The sequence below is a fragment of the Poeciliopsis prolifica genome, unplaced genomic scaffold (genome assembly GCF_027474105.1).
Source record: "Poeciliopsis prolifica strain line A6 unplaced genomic scaffold, Auburn_PproV2 SCAFFOLD190, whole genome shotgun sequence".
NCBI classification, from domain to species: Eukaryota; Metazoa; Chordata; class Actinopteri; order Cyprinodontiformes; family Poeciliidae; genus Poeciliopsis; species Poeciliopsis prolifica.
Window position 1 is genome coordinate 81,458 of NW_026562565.1, and position 16,043 is coordinate 97,500.

General features: G+C 46.0%; 1 protein-coding gene across 3 annotated transcripts in view; it reads right to left on the reverse strand.

Moving 5' to 3' along the window:
* The window catches only part of LOC129356747 (NACHT, LRR and PYD domains-containing protein 3-like), a 34,175-nt gene that overhangs the window by 1,409 nt on the left and 16,723 nt on the right, over positions 1 to 16,043 (reverse strand). For 2 of the 3 annotated variants that reach the window (XM_055026300.1, XM_055026301.1), the window contains one exon: positions 666 to 839. In XM_055026300.1, the coding sequence (XP_054882275.1) occupies positions 666 to 839 (174 nt within the window). Of the gene's footprint in view, positions 1 to 665; positions 840 to 16,043 lie in introns of those variants that run through there. The other variant, XM_055026302.1, reaches the window with a different exon arrangement.

Below are 16,043 nucleotides of genomic sequence, written 5' to 3' on the forward strand. Positions count from 1 at the left end.
ACACACACACATATATATATACACACACACACACACACACACACACACACACATATATATATATATATATATATATATATATATATATATATACACACACTGACACACACACACCTACACACACACACACACACACTCACACACACACACACACACACACACACACACACACACACACACACACACACACACACACACACACACACACACACACACACACACACACACACACACACACACACTGTTATCTACAGCTATTGATCTAGAGTTATAGACCTAGAGATATAGATATAGATCTCGAGTTGCTACAGCTGGAAACTAGACATCAGACGTCTGGGAGTAGTGATGACCTCTGACCTTAACCTTCAGAGCCACATAAAGACAGTGAAGTCGGCCTCCATCCTCCAACAGAACATTTCTAGAAGACTAAGACCCAGAGAAACTGAACTGCTGCATTGATCACTGCAACAGCATCTTCAAAGGTCTGAAACTAAACCTGCAGCTGCAGCTGATCCAGATGCTGCTGCAGTTCTGACAAAAACCAGGAAGTTGGAGACACGAGAGCCGTTCTCCAGTTCCTCCACTGTCTCCCTGCAGCTCAGAGAACAGACCTTAAAGACTGATGTGTTGGGAACTGTTCCCTGGTAACTCTCTATCCTCCATACCTGAGAGTTTCCAGTCTCCAATGTGGATCTTTCAGTCCAGCCGACAGCAGCTTCACTCCTGAGTCTCCTGGATGATTGTAGCTCAGGTCCAACTCTTTCAGATGGGAGGGGTTAAAGGTCAGAGCAGAGGCCAGAGAAGCACAGCCTTCCTCTGAGATCAAGCAGCCTGACAATCTGCAGACACACAGAGGGAGAAACCAAAGTCTGAACTGGACACTTCATCAGGAAAATAAAACTTTATCTTTATACGACACATTTAAACAGACGATTCTCCACCAGTTTGGGTGGAAACTACAAACTGACCCAATCTAGAGTTTCTTCAAACTGGAACTAAAATACTAGGGACTAACTAACTGGTCCCAGTGGATCTACTGGTCTTGAGACTAGAAGCTTTAGCCTGACAGTCCAACAGGCTCGGTTCCACTGGGAACCAGAACATTTCTTCCATTTTCAGCTGCTGAAATCCACTTTCACACCAGATTAATGGGAAACATTACATTCTACAAACAAATGGATCAATTAGTCCAGTTTTTTATCTTTTATTGACAGCAGCAGCAATGAGCAGTAGCAACGGCCATTTTGTTTCTACTGCACATTTTCAGCAACAAGGAAAAACAAATAGGATCATCCATCAATCATCCATCATCCATCCATCCTCCATCCATCCATCATCCATCCATCCATCCATCCATCCATCATCAATCCATCCATCATCAATCCATCCATCCTCCATCCATCCATCCATCCATCATCCATCATCTATCCATTATCCATCCATCCATCATCCATCATCTATCCATCATCCATCCATCCATCCATCATCCATCATCCATCATCCATCCATCATCCATCATCCATCCATCATCCATCCATCCATCATCTATCCATCCATCATCTATCCATCATCCATCATCTATCCATCATCCATCATCCATCCATCCATCAATCATCTATCATCTATCCATCATCCATTCATCATCCATCATCCATCCATCATCCATCCATCCATCATCAATCTATCCATCATCATCTATCCATCATCATCCATCATCCATCATCCATCATCTATCCATCATCCATTCATCATCCATCATCCATCATCCATCCATCCATCATCTATCCATCCATCATCCATCATCTATCCATCCATCCATCCATCATCCATCATCCAGCCATCATCCATCCATCATCCATCCATCATCCATCCGTCCATCCATCCATCATCCATCCATCATCTATCCATCATACATCATCCATCCATCATCCATCCATCTATCATCTATGCATCCATCCATCATCCATCATCCATCCATCATCCATCCATCCATCATCTATCCATCAATCATCCATCCATCATCCATCCATCCATCATCCATCATCCATCCATTATCCATCCATCCATCATCCATCATATCTCATCATCCATCCATCCATCATCCATCCATCCATCATCCATCATCCATCCATCCATCATCCATCATCCATCCATCATCCATCCATCATCCAGCCATCATCCATCCATCCATACATTCTTCCATCCATCCATCATCCATCCATCATCCATCAATCATCCATCCATCCATCATCCATCAATCCATCATCCATCATCCATCCATCCATCATCCATCCATCTATCATCCATCATCCATCCATCATCCATCATCTATCAATCATCCATCCATCCATCTATCCATCCATCATCCATCCATCATCTATCCATCCATCCATCCATCATCCATCATCCATCCATCATCCATCATCCATCCATCATCTATCCATCCATCCATCCATTCATCCATCATCCATCCATCATCTATCCATCCATCCATCCATCATCCATCATCCATCCATCATCCATCATCCATCCATCATCCATATATCCATCATCCATCTATCATCCATCCATCATCCATCCATCATCCATCAGTCCATCCATCATCCATCATCCATCATCCAGCCATCATCCATCATCCAGCCATCATCCATCATCCATCCACCCATCATCCATCATCCATCAATCCATCCATCATCCATCCATCCATCATCCAGCCATCATCCAGCCATCATCCATCATCCTTCCACCCATCATCCATCATCCATCCGTTCATCCATCATCCATCCATCATCCATCCGTCCATCCATCATCCATCCATCATCCATCCGTTCATCCATCATCCATCCGTCCATCCATCATCCAGCCATCATCCATCCATCCATCATCCATCATCCATCCGTTCATCCATCATCCATCCATCATCCATCCGTCCATCCATCATCCAGCCATCATCCATCCATCATCCATCATCCATCCGTCCATCCATCATCCATCCATCTATCCATCCATCATCCATCCATCATCCATCCATCAATCATCATCCATCATCCATCCACCATCCATATATCCATCATCCATCCATCCATCATCCATCATCCATCCATCCATCATCCTCCATCAATCCATCATCCATCCATCCATCCTCCATCCATCATCCATCATCCATCCATCCATCCATCATCCATCCATCATCCATCCATTCCATCCATCATCCATCCATCCATCCATCTTCCATCCATCCATCATCCATCCATCCATCTGTCCATCCATCCATCATCCATCCGTCCATCATCCATCCATCCATCATCCATCCACCCATCCATCCATCATCCATCCATCATCCATCCATCCATCCATCCCATCCATCCATCCATCATCCATCCATCCAGCATCCATCATCCATCCATCCATCCATCATCCATCATCCATCCATCCATCATCCATCCATCCATCCATCATCCATCACCATCATCCATCATCCATCATCCATCCATCCATCCATCCTCCATCCATCATCCATCCATCCATCCATCCATCCATCATCCATCCATCCATCCATCATCCATCATCCATCCATCCATCCATCCATCATCCATCGTCCATCCGTCCATCATCCATCCATCCATCCATCCATCATCCATCCATCCATCCATCCTTCATCCATCCATCCATCATCCATCTACCATCCATCCATCCATCCATCCATCATCCATCCATCAATCCATCATCCATCATCCATCCATCCATCATCCATCCGTCCATCATCCTCCCATCATCCATCATCCATCATCCATCCACATCATCATCCATCCATCATCCATCCATCCATCATCCATCCATCATCCATCATCCATCCATCATCCATCTGTCCATCCATCCATCATCCATCCATCATCCATCCTCATCCATCCATCCATCATCCATCCATCCATCCATCATCCATCCATCCATCCATCCATCCATCCATCATCCATTATCCATCCATCATCCATACATCCATCATCCATCCATCATCTATCAGTCCATCCATCATCCATCCATCCATCATACAGCCATCATCCATCATCCATCCATCCATCCATCATCCATCCATCATCCATCGTTCATCCATCGTCTATCCATCATCATCCATCCATCCCTCCATCATCCATCCGTCCATCCATCATCCATCAATCATCCATCATCCATCCATCCATCATCCATCATCCATCATCCAGCCATCATCCATCATCCATCCACCCATCATCCATCATCCATCCGTTCATCCATCATCCATCCATCATCCATCCGTCCATCCATCATCCATCCATCATCCATCCGTTCATCCATCATCCATCCATCATCCATCCGTCCATCCATCATCCAGCCATCATCCATCCATCCATCAATCCATCATCCATCCGTTCACCATCGTCTATCCATCATCCATCCATCCCTCCATCATCCATCCGTCCATCCATCATCCATCAATCCATCCATCATCCATCCATCCATCATCCAGCCATCATCCATCATCCAGCCATCATCCATCATCCATCCACCCATCATCCATCATCCATCCGTTCATCCATCATCCATCCATCATCCATCCGTCCATCCATCATCCATCCATCATCCATCCGTTCATCCATCATCCATCCATCATCCATCCGTCCATCCATCATCCATCCATCATCCATCATCCATCCGTCCATCCATCATCCATCCATCTATCCATCCATCATCCATCCATCATCCATCCATCCATCAATCATCAATCCATCATCCATCCATCCATATATCCATCATCCATCCATCCATCATCCATCATCCATCCATCCATCATCCATCCATCAATCCATTCCATCCATCCATCCTCCATCCATCATCCATCATCCATCCATCCATCCATCATCCATCCATTCAACCATCCATCATCCATCCATCCATCCATCTTCCATCCATCCATCATCCATCCATCCATCCATCTGTCCATCCATCCATCATCCATCCGTCCATCATCCATCCATTCATCAACCATCCATCCATCCATCATCCATCATCCATCCATCCATCATCCATCCATCCATCATCCATCCATCCAGCATCCATCATCCATCCATCCATCCATCATCCATCATCCATCCATCCATCATCCATTATCCATCCATCCATCCATCATCCATCCATCCATCAACCATCCATCCATCATCCATCCATCCATCCATCCTCCATCCATCATCCATCCATCATCCATCATCAATCCATCCATCATCAATCCATCCATCCATCCTCCATCCATCCATCCATCCATCATCCATCATCTATCCATTATCCATCCATCCATCCATCATTATCCATCATCCATCCATCCATCCATCATCCATCCATTTATCCATCATCATCATCATCCATCCATCCATCATCCATCCATCATCCATCCATCCATCATCAATCTATCCATCCATCATCTATCCATCATCCATCATCTATCCATCATCCATCATCCATCCATCCATCATCCATCCATCCATCATCTATCATCTATCCATCATCCATTCATCATCCATCATCCATCCATCATCCATCCATCCATCATCAATCTATCCATCCATCATCTATCCATCATCCATCATCCATCATCCATCATCTATCCATCATCCATTCATCATCCATCATCCATCATCCATCCATCCATCATCTATCCATCCATCATCCATCATCTATCCATCCATCCATCCATCATCCATCATCCAGCCATCATCCATCCATCATCCATCCATCCATCCGTCCATCCATCCATCATCCATCCATCATCTATCCATCATACATCATCCATCCGTCCATCCATCATCCATCCATCATCCATCCATCTATCATCTATGCATCCATCCATCATCCATCATCATCCATCCATCATCCATCCATCCATCCATCATCCATCCATCAATCATCCATCCATATCCATCCATCCATCATCCATCATCCATCCATTATCCATCCATCCATCATCCATCATGCATCCATCATCCATCCATCATCCATCAATCATCCATCCATCCATCATCCATCATCCATCCATCCATCATCCATCATCCATCCATCATCCATCCATCATCCAGCCATCATCCATCCATCCATACATTCTTCCATCCATCCATCATCCATCCATCATCCATCAATCATCCATCCATCCATCATCCATCAATCCATCATCCATCATCCATCCATCCATCCATCATCCATCCATCATCCATCCATCCATCCATCATCCATCCATCTATCATCCATCCATCATCCATCCATCATCCATCATCTATCAATCATCCATCCATCCATCTAACCATCCATCATCCATCCATCATCTATCCATCCATCCATCCCATCCATCATCCATCCATCATCCATCCATCATCTATCCATCCATCCATCCATTCATCCATCATCCATCCATCATCTATCCATCCATCCATCCATCATCCATCATCCATCCATCATCCATCATCCATCCATCATCCATATATCCATCATCCATCCATCATCCATCTATCATCCATCCATCATCCATCCATCATCCATCAGTCCATCCATCATCCATCATCCATCCATCATCCATCATCCAGCCATCATCCATCATCCATCCACCCATCATCCATCATCCATCAATCCATCCATCATCCATCCATCCATCATCCAGCCATCATCCAGCCATCATCCATCATCCTTCCACCCATCATCCATCATCCATCCGTTCATCCATCATCCATCCATCATCCATCCGTCCATCCATCATCCATCCATCATCCATCATCCATCCGTTCATCCATTATCCATCCGTCCATCCATCATCCAGCCATCATCCATCCATCCATCATCCATCATCCATCCGTTCATCCATCATCCATCCATCATCCATCCGTCCATCCATCATCCAGCCATCATCCATCCATCATCCATCATCCATCCGTCCATCCATCATCCATCCATCTATCCATCCATCATCCATCCATCATCCATCCATCAATCATCAATCCATCATCCATCCATCCATCCATATATCCATCATCCATACATCCATCATCCATCATCCATCCATCCATCATCCTCCATCAATCCATCATCCATCCATCCATCCTCCATCCATCATCCATCATCCATCCATCCATCCATCATCCATCCATCATCCATCCATTCAACCATCCATCATCCATCTATCCATCCATCTTCCATCCATCCATCATCCATCCATCATCCATCCATCCATCCATCCATCATCCATCCATCCATCATCCATCCATCCAGCATCCATCATCCATCCATCCATCCATCATCATCCATCCATCCATCATCCATTATCCATCCATCCATCATCCATCATCCATCATCCATCCATCATCCATCCATCCATCCATCCTCCATCCATCATCCATCCATCCATCCATCATCCATCCATCCATCCATCAATCCATCATCCATCCATCCATCCATCCATCATTCATCCATCGTCCATCCGTCCATCATCCATCCATCCATCCATCCATCATCCATCCATCCATCCATCCTTCATCCATCCATCCATCATCCATCTATCCATCCATCCATCCATCCATCCATCATCCATCCATCAATCCATCATCCATACATCCATCCATCATCCATCCGTCCATCATCCATCCATCCATCATCCATCCATCCATCCATCATCCATCCGTCCATCATCCATCCATCCATCATCCATCCATCCATCCATCATCCATCCATCCATCTGTCCATCCATCCATCATCCATCCATCATCCATCCGTCCATCATCCATCCATCCATCATCCATCCATCCATCCATCCATCATCCATCCATCCATCCATCCATCCATCCATCCATCATCCATCATCCATCATCCATACATCCATCATCCATCCATCATCTATCAGTCCATCCATCATCCATCCATCCATCATACAGCCATCATCCATCATCCAGCCATCATCCATCATCCATCCATCCATCATCCATCCGTTCATCCATCGTCTATCCATCATCCATCCATCCCTCCATCATCCATCCGTCCATCCATCATCCATCATCCATCCATCATCCAGCCATCATCCATCATCCAGCCATCATCCATCATCCATCCACCCATCATCCATCCGTTCATCCATCATCCATCCATCATCCATCCGTCCATCCATCATCCATCCATCATCCATCCGTTCATCCATCATCCATCCATCATCCATCCGTCCATCCATCATCCAGCCATCATCCATCCATCCATCAATCCATCATCCATCCGTTCATCCATCGTCTATCCATCATCCATCCATCCCTCCATCATCCATCCGTCCATCCATCATCCATCAATCCATCCATCATCCATCCATCCATCATCCAGCCATCATCCATCATCCAGCCATCATCCATCATCCATCCACCCATCATCCATCATCCATCCGTTCATCCATCATCCATCCATCATCCATCCGTCCATCCATCATCCATCCATCATCCATCCGTTCATCCATCATCCATCCATCATCCATCCGTCCATCCATCATCCATCCATCATCCATCATCCATCCGTCCATCCATCATCCATCCATCTATCCATCCATCATCCATCCATCATCCATCCATCCATCAATCATCAATCCATCATCCATCCATCCATATATCCATCATCCATCCATCCATCATCCATCATCCATCCATCCATCATCCATCCATCAATCCATCATCCATCATCCATCCTCCATCCATCATCCATCATCCATCCATCCATCCATCATCCATCCATCATCCATCCATTCAACCATCCATCATCCATCCATCCATCCATCTTCCATCCATCCATCATCCATCCATCCATCCATCTGTCCATCCATCCATCATCCATCCGTCCATCATCCATCCATTCATCAACCATCCATCCATCCATCATCCATCATCCATCCATCCATCATCCATCCATCCATCATCCATCCATCCAGCATCCATCATCCATCCATCCATCCATCATCCATCATCCATCCATCCATCATCCATTATCCATCCATCCATCATCCATCATCCATCCATCCATCAACCATCCATCCATCATCCATCCATCCATCCATCCTCCATCCATCATCCATCCATCATCCATCATCCATCCATCCATCATCCATCCATCCATCAATCCATCAACCATCCATCCATCCATCATTCATCCATTGTCCATCCGTCCATCATCCATCCATCCATCCATCATCCATCCATCCATCCATCATCCATCCATCTATCATCCATCTATCCATCCATCCATCCATCATCCATTCATCCATCCATCATCCATCCATCCATCCATCATCCATCCATCAATCCATCATCCATCATCCATCCATCCATCATCCATCCATCCATCATCCATCCATCCATCATCCATCCATCCATCATCCATCCGTCCATCATCCATCCATCCATCCATCATCCATCCATCCATCTGTCCATCCATCCATCATCCATCCATCATCCATCCATCCATCATCCATCATGCATCCATCCATCCATCATCCATCATCCATACATCCATGATCCATCCATCATCCATCCATCATCTATCAGTCCATCCATCATCCATCCATCATACAGCCATCATCCATCATCCAGCCATCATCCATCCATCATCCATCCGTTCATCCATCGTCTATCCATCATCCATCCATCCCTCCATCATCCATCATCCATCAATGATCCAGCCATCATCCATCCATCATCCATCCGTCCATCCATCATCCATCCATCCATCCATCATCCATCCATCAATCCATCCATCAATCATCCATCCATCATCCCATCCATCCATCCATCATCCATCCATCCATCATCCATCCATCCATCATCCATCCATCATCCATCCATCCATCCTCCATCCATCCATCCATCCATCATCCATCCATCCATCCATCATCCATCCATCAATCCATCATCCATCCATCCATCAATCCATCATCCATCCATCCATCCATCCATCAATCCATCATCCATCCATCATCCATCCATCCATCATCCATCCATCCATCATCCATCCATCCATCCATCCATCATCGATCTATCCATCCATCCATCCATCATCCATCCATCATCAATCCATTCATCCATCCATCCATCCATCCATCCATCATCCATCCATCAATCCATCATCCATCATCCATCCATCATCCATCCATTCATCCATCCATCATCCAACCATCAATCCATCACCCATCCATCATCCATCCATTCATCCATCCATAATCCATCCATCCATCCATCAATCCATCATCCATCCATCATCCATCCATCCATCCATCCATCATCCATCCATCCATCATCGATCTATCCATCCATCCATCATCCATCCATCATCCATCATCGATCTATCCATCCATCCATCCATTCATCCATCCATCCATCCCATCCATCCATCCATCATCCATCCATCAATCCATCATCCATCATCCATCCATCATCCATCCATTCATCCATCCATCATCCAACCATCAATCCATCACCCATCCATCATCCATCCATTCATCCATCCATCCATTCATCCATCATCCATCCATCCATCCATCAATCCATCATCCATCCATCATCCATCCGTCCATCATCCATCAATCCATCATCCGTCCATCATCCATCCATCCATCATCCATCCATCCATCATCCATCCATCATCCATCCATCCATCATCCATCCATCCATCCATCATCCATCCATCATCCATCCATCCAGCATTCATCATCCATCCATCCATCCATCATCCATCATCCATCCATCCATCATCCATTATCCATCCATCCATCATCCATTCATCCATCATCCATCCATCCATCATCCATCATCCATCCATCCATCCATCATCCAACCATCCATCCATCCATCATCCATCCATCCATCCATCCATCATCCATCCATCCATCATCCATCCATCCATCATCCATCTATCCATCCATCCATCATCCATCCATCCATCATCCATTCATCCATCCATCATTCATCCATCATCCATCCATCCATCATCCATTCATCCATCCATCATCCATCCATCCATCCATCCATCCATCCATCCATCCATCATCCATCCATCAATCCATCATCCATCATCCATCCATCCATCCATCCATCCATCATCCATCCATTCATCCATCCATCATCCATCCATCCATCATCCATCCGTCCATCATCCATCCATCCATCATCCATCCATCCATCCATCATCCATCCATCCATCAGTCCATCCATCCATCATCCATCCATCATCCATCCGTCCATCATCCATCCATCCAGCATCCATCATCCATCCATCCATCCATCATCCATCCATCCATCATCCATCATCCATCCATGCATCATCCATCATCCATCCATCCATTCATCATCCATCCATTCATCCATCCATCATCCATGCATCATCCGTCCATCCATCATCCATACATCCATCCTCCATCCATCCATCATCCATCCATCATCCATCCGTCCATCCATCATCCATCCATCCATCATCCATCCATCATCCATCATCCATCCGTCCATCCATCATCCATCCATCCATCATCCAGCCATCATCCATCCATCATCCATCCATCCGTCCATCCATCATCCATCCATCCATCATCCATCCATCATCCATCATCCATCATCCATCCATCATCCATCATCCATCCATCATCCATCCGTCCATCCATCATCATCCATCCATCATCCAGCCATCATCCATCATCCGTCCATCATCCATCATCCATCCGTCCATCCATCATCCATACATCCATCATCCATCCATCATCCATCCATCATCCATCCATCCATCCATCATCCATCATCCATCCGTCCATCCATCATCCATCCATCATCCATCATCCATCCATCATCCATCCATCCATCATCCATTCGTCCATCCATCATCCATCATCCATCATCCATCATCCATCCATCATCCATCCATCATCCATCCATCATCCATACATCCATCATCCATCCATCATCCATCCGTCCATCCATCATCCATCCATCCATCATCCATCCATCATCCATCCATCCATCATCCATCCGTCCATCCATCATCCATCCATCCATCATCCATCCATCATCCATCCATCCATCCATCCATCATCCATCCATCCATCATCCGTCCATCCATCCATCCATCCATCCATCCATCCATCATCCATCCATCCATCATCCATCCATCCATCCATCATCCATCCATCATCCATCCATCCATCCATCATCCATCCATCCATCATCCATCCATCCATCATCCATCTATCCATCCATCCATCATCCATCCGTCCATCTTCCATCCATCCATCCATCCATCCAGCCATCCATCCATCATCCATCCGTCCATCATCCATCATCCATCCATCATCCATCCATCCATCCATCCATCACCATCCATCATCCATCTATCCATCCATCCATCCATCCATCATCCATCCATCCATCATCCATCCATCCATCCATCCATCCATCCATCCATCCGTCCATTCATCCATCCATCCATCATCCATCCATCCATCATCCATCCGTCCATCATCCATCATCCATCCATCCATCCATACATCATCCATCCATCCATCATCCATCCATCATCCATCCATCCATCCATCCATCCATCCATCCATCCATCATCCATCTATCCATCCATCCATCCATCATCCATCCATCCATCCATCCATCCATACATCATCCATCCATCCATCATCCATCCATCATCCATCCATCCATCATCCATCCATCCATCATCCATCCATCCATACATCATCCATCCATCCATCATCCATCCATCCATCATCCATCATCCATCCATCCATCCGTCATCCATCCATCCATCATCCATCCGTCCATCATCCATCCATCCATCCATCCATCATCCATCCGTCCATCATTCAGCCATCCATCATCCATCCATCCATCATCCATCCGTCCATCCATCCATCATCCATCCGTCATCCATCTATCCATCCATCCATCCATCATCCATCCATCCATCATCCATCCATCCATCCATCATCCATCCATCCATCCATCATCCATCCATCATCCATCCATCCATCATCCATCCGTCCATCTTCCATCCATCCATTCATCCATCCATCCATCATCCATCCATCCATCCATCCGTCCATCATCCATCCATCCATCCATCATCATCCATTCATCCATCATCCATCCATCCATCATCCATCCATCCATCCATCATCCATCCATCCATCATCCATCCATCCATCCATCATCCATCCATCCATCCATCCATCCATCATCCATCTATCCATCCATCCATCCATCCATCCATCATCCATCCATCCATCATCCATCCATCCATCCATCATCCATCTATCCATCCATCCATCCATCATCCATCCATCCATCATCCATCTATCCATCCATCCATACATCATCCATCCATCCATCATCCATCCATCATCCATCCATCCATCATCCATCCATACATCCATCCATCAATCCATCCATCCATCATCCATCATCCATCATCCATCCGTCCATCTTCCATCCATCCATTCATCCATCCATCCATCATCCATCCATCCATCCATCCATCATCCATCCGTCCATCATCCATCCGTCCATCTTCCATCCATCCATTCATCCATCCACCCATCATCCATCCATCCATCCATCCATCATCCATCATCCATCCGTCCATCATCCATCCATCCATCATCCATCCATCATCCATCATCCATCCATCCATCATCCATCCATACATCCATCCATCATCCATCCATCCATCCATCCATCCATCATCCATCATCCATCCATCCATCATCCATCCATCCATCCATCATCCATCTTCCATCCATCCATCCATCCATCATCCATCCATCATCCATCCGTCCATCATCCATCCAGCATCCATCATCCATCCATCCATCCATCATCCATCCATCCATCATCCATCATCCATCCATCCATCCATCATCCATCCATCCATTCATCATCCATCCATTCATCCATCCATCATCCATGCATCATCCGTCCATCCATCATCCATACATCCATCCTCCATCCATCCATCATCCATCATCCATCCGTCCATCATCCATCCGTCCATCTTCCATCCATCCATTCATCCATCCACCCATCATCCATCCATCCATCCATCATCCATCATCCATCATCCATCCGTCCATCATCCATCCATCCATCCATACATCATCCATCCATCCATCATCCATCCATCATCCATCCATCCATCCATCCATCCATCCATCATCCATCTATCCATCCATCCATCCATCATCCATCCATCCATCCATACATCCATACATCATCCATCCATCCATCATCCATCCATCATCCATCCATCCATCATCCATCCATCCATACATCATCCCTCCATCCATCATCCATCCATCCATCATCCATCATCCTTCCATCCATCCGTCATCCATCCATCCATCATCCATCCGTCCATCATCCATCCATCCATCCATCATCCATCCGTCCATCATCCATCCATCCATCATCCATCCATCCATCATCCATCCGTCCATCCATCCATCCATCATCCATCCGTCATCCATCTATCCATCCATCCATCCATCATCCATCCATCCATCATCCATCCATCCATCCATCATCCATCCATCCATCATCCATCCATCCATCCATCATCCATCCATCCATCATCCATCATCCATCCATCCATCATCCATCCGTCCATCTTCCATCCATCCATTCATCCATCCATCCATCATCCATCCATCCATCATCCATCCGTCCATCATCCATCCATCCATCCATCATCCATTCATCCATCATCCATCCATCCATCATCCATCCATCCATCCATCATCCATCCATCCATCATCCATCCATCCATCCATCATCCATCCATCCATCCATCCATCCATCATCCATCTATCCATCCATCCATCCATCATCCATCCATCCATCATCCATCCATCCATCCATCATCCATCTATCCATCCATCCATCCATCCATCATCCATCCATCCATCATCCATCTATCCATCCATCCATACATCATCCATCCATCCATCATCCATCCATCATCCATCCATCCATCATCCATCCATACATCCATCCATCCATCAATCCATCCATCCATCCATCATCCATCATCCATCCGTCCATCTTCCATCCATCCATTCATCCATCCATCCATCATCCATCCATCCATCATCCATCCGTCCATCATCCATCCGTCCATCTTCCATCCATCCATTCATCCATCCACCCATCATCCATCCATCCATCCATCATCCATCCGTCCATCATCCATCCATCCATCATCCATCCATCATCCATCCATCCATCATCCATCCATACATCCATCCATCATCCATCCATCAATCCATCCATCCATCCATCATCCATCATCCATCCATCCATCATCCATCCATCCATCCATCATCCATCTTCCATCCATCCATCCATCCATCATCCATCCATCATCCATCCGTCCATCATCCATCCATCCAGCATCCATCATCCATCCATCCATCCATCATCCATCCATCCATCATCCATCATCCATCCATGCATCATCCATCATCCATCCATCCATTCATCATCCATCCATTCATCCATCCATCATCCATGCATCATCCGTCCATCCATCATCCATACATCCATCCTCCATCCATCCATCATCCATCATCCATCCATCATCCATCCGTCCATCATCCATCCGTCCATCTTCCATCCATCCATTCATCCATCCACCCATCATCCATCCATCCATCCATCATCCATCATCCATCATCCATCCGTCCATCATCCATCCATCCATCATCCATCCATCATCCATCATCCATCCATCCATCATCCATCCATACATCCATCCATCATCCATCCATCAATCCATCCATCCATCATCCATCATCCATCCATCCATCATCCATCCATCCATCATCCATCTTCCATCCATCCATCCATCCATCATCCATCCATCATCCATCCGTCCATCATCCATCCATCCAGCATCCATCATCCATCCATCCATCCATCATCCATCCATCCATCATCCATCATCCATCCATGCATCATCCATCA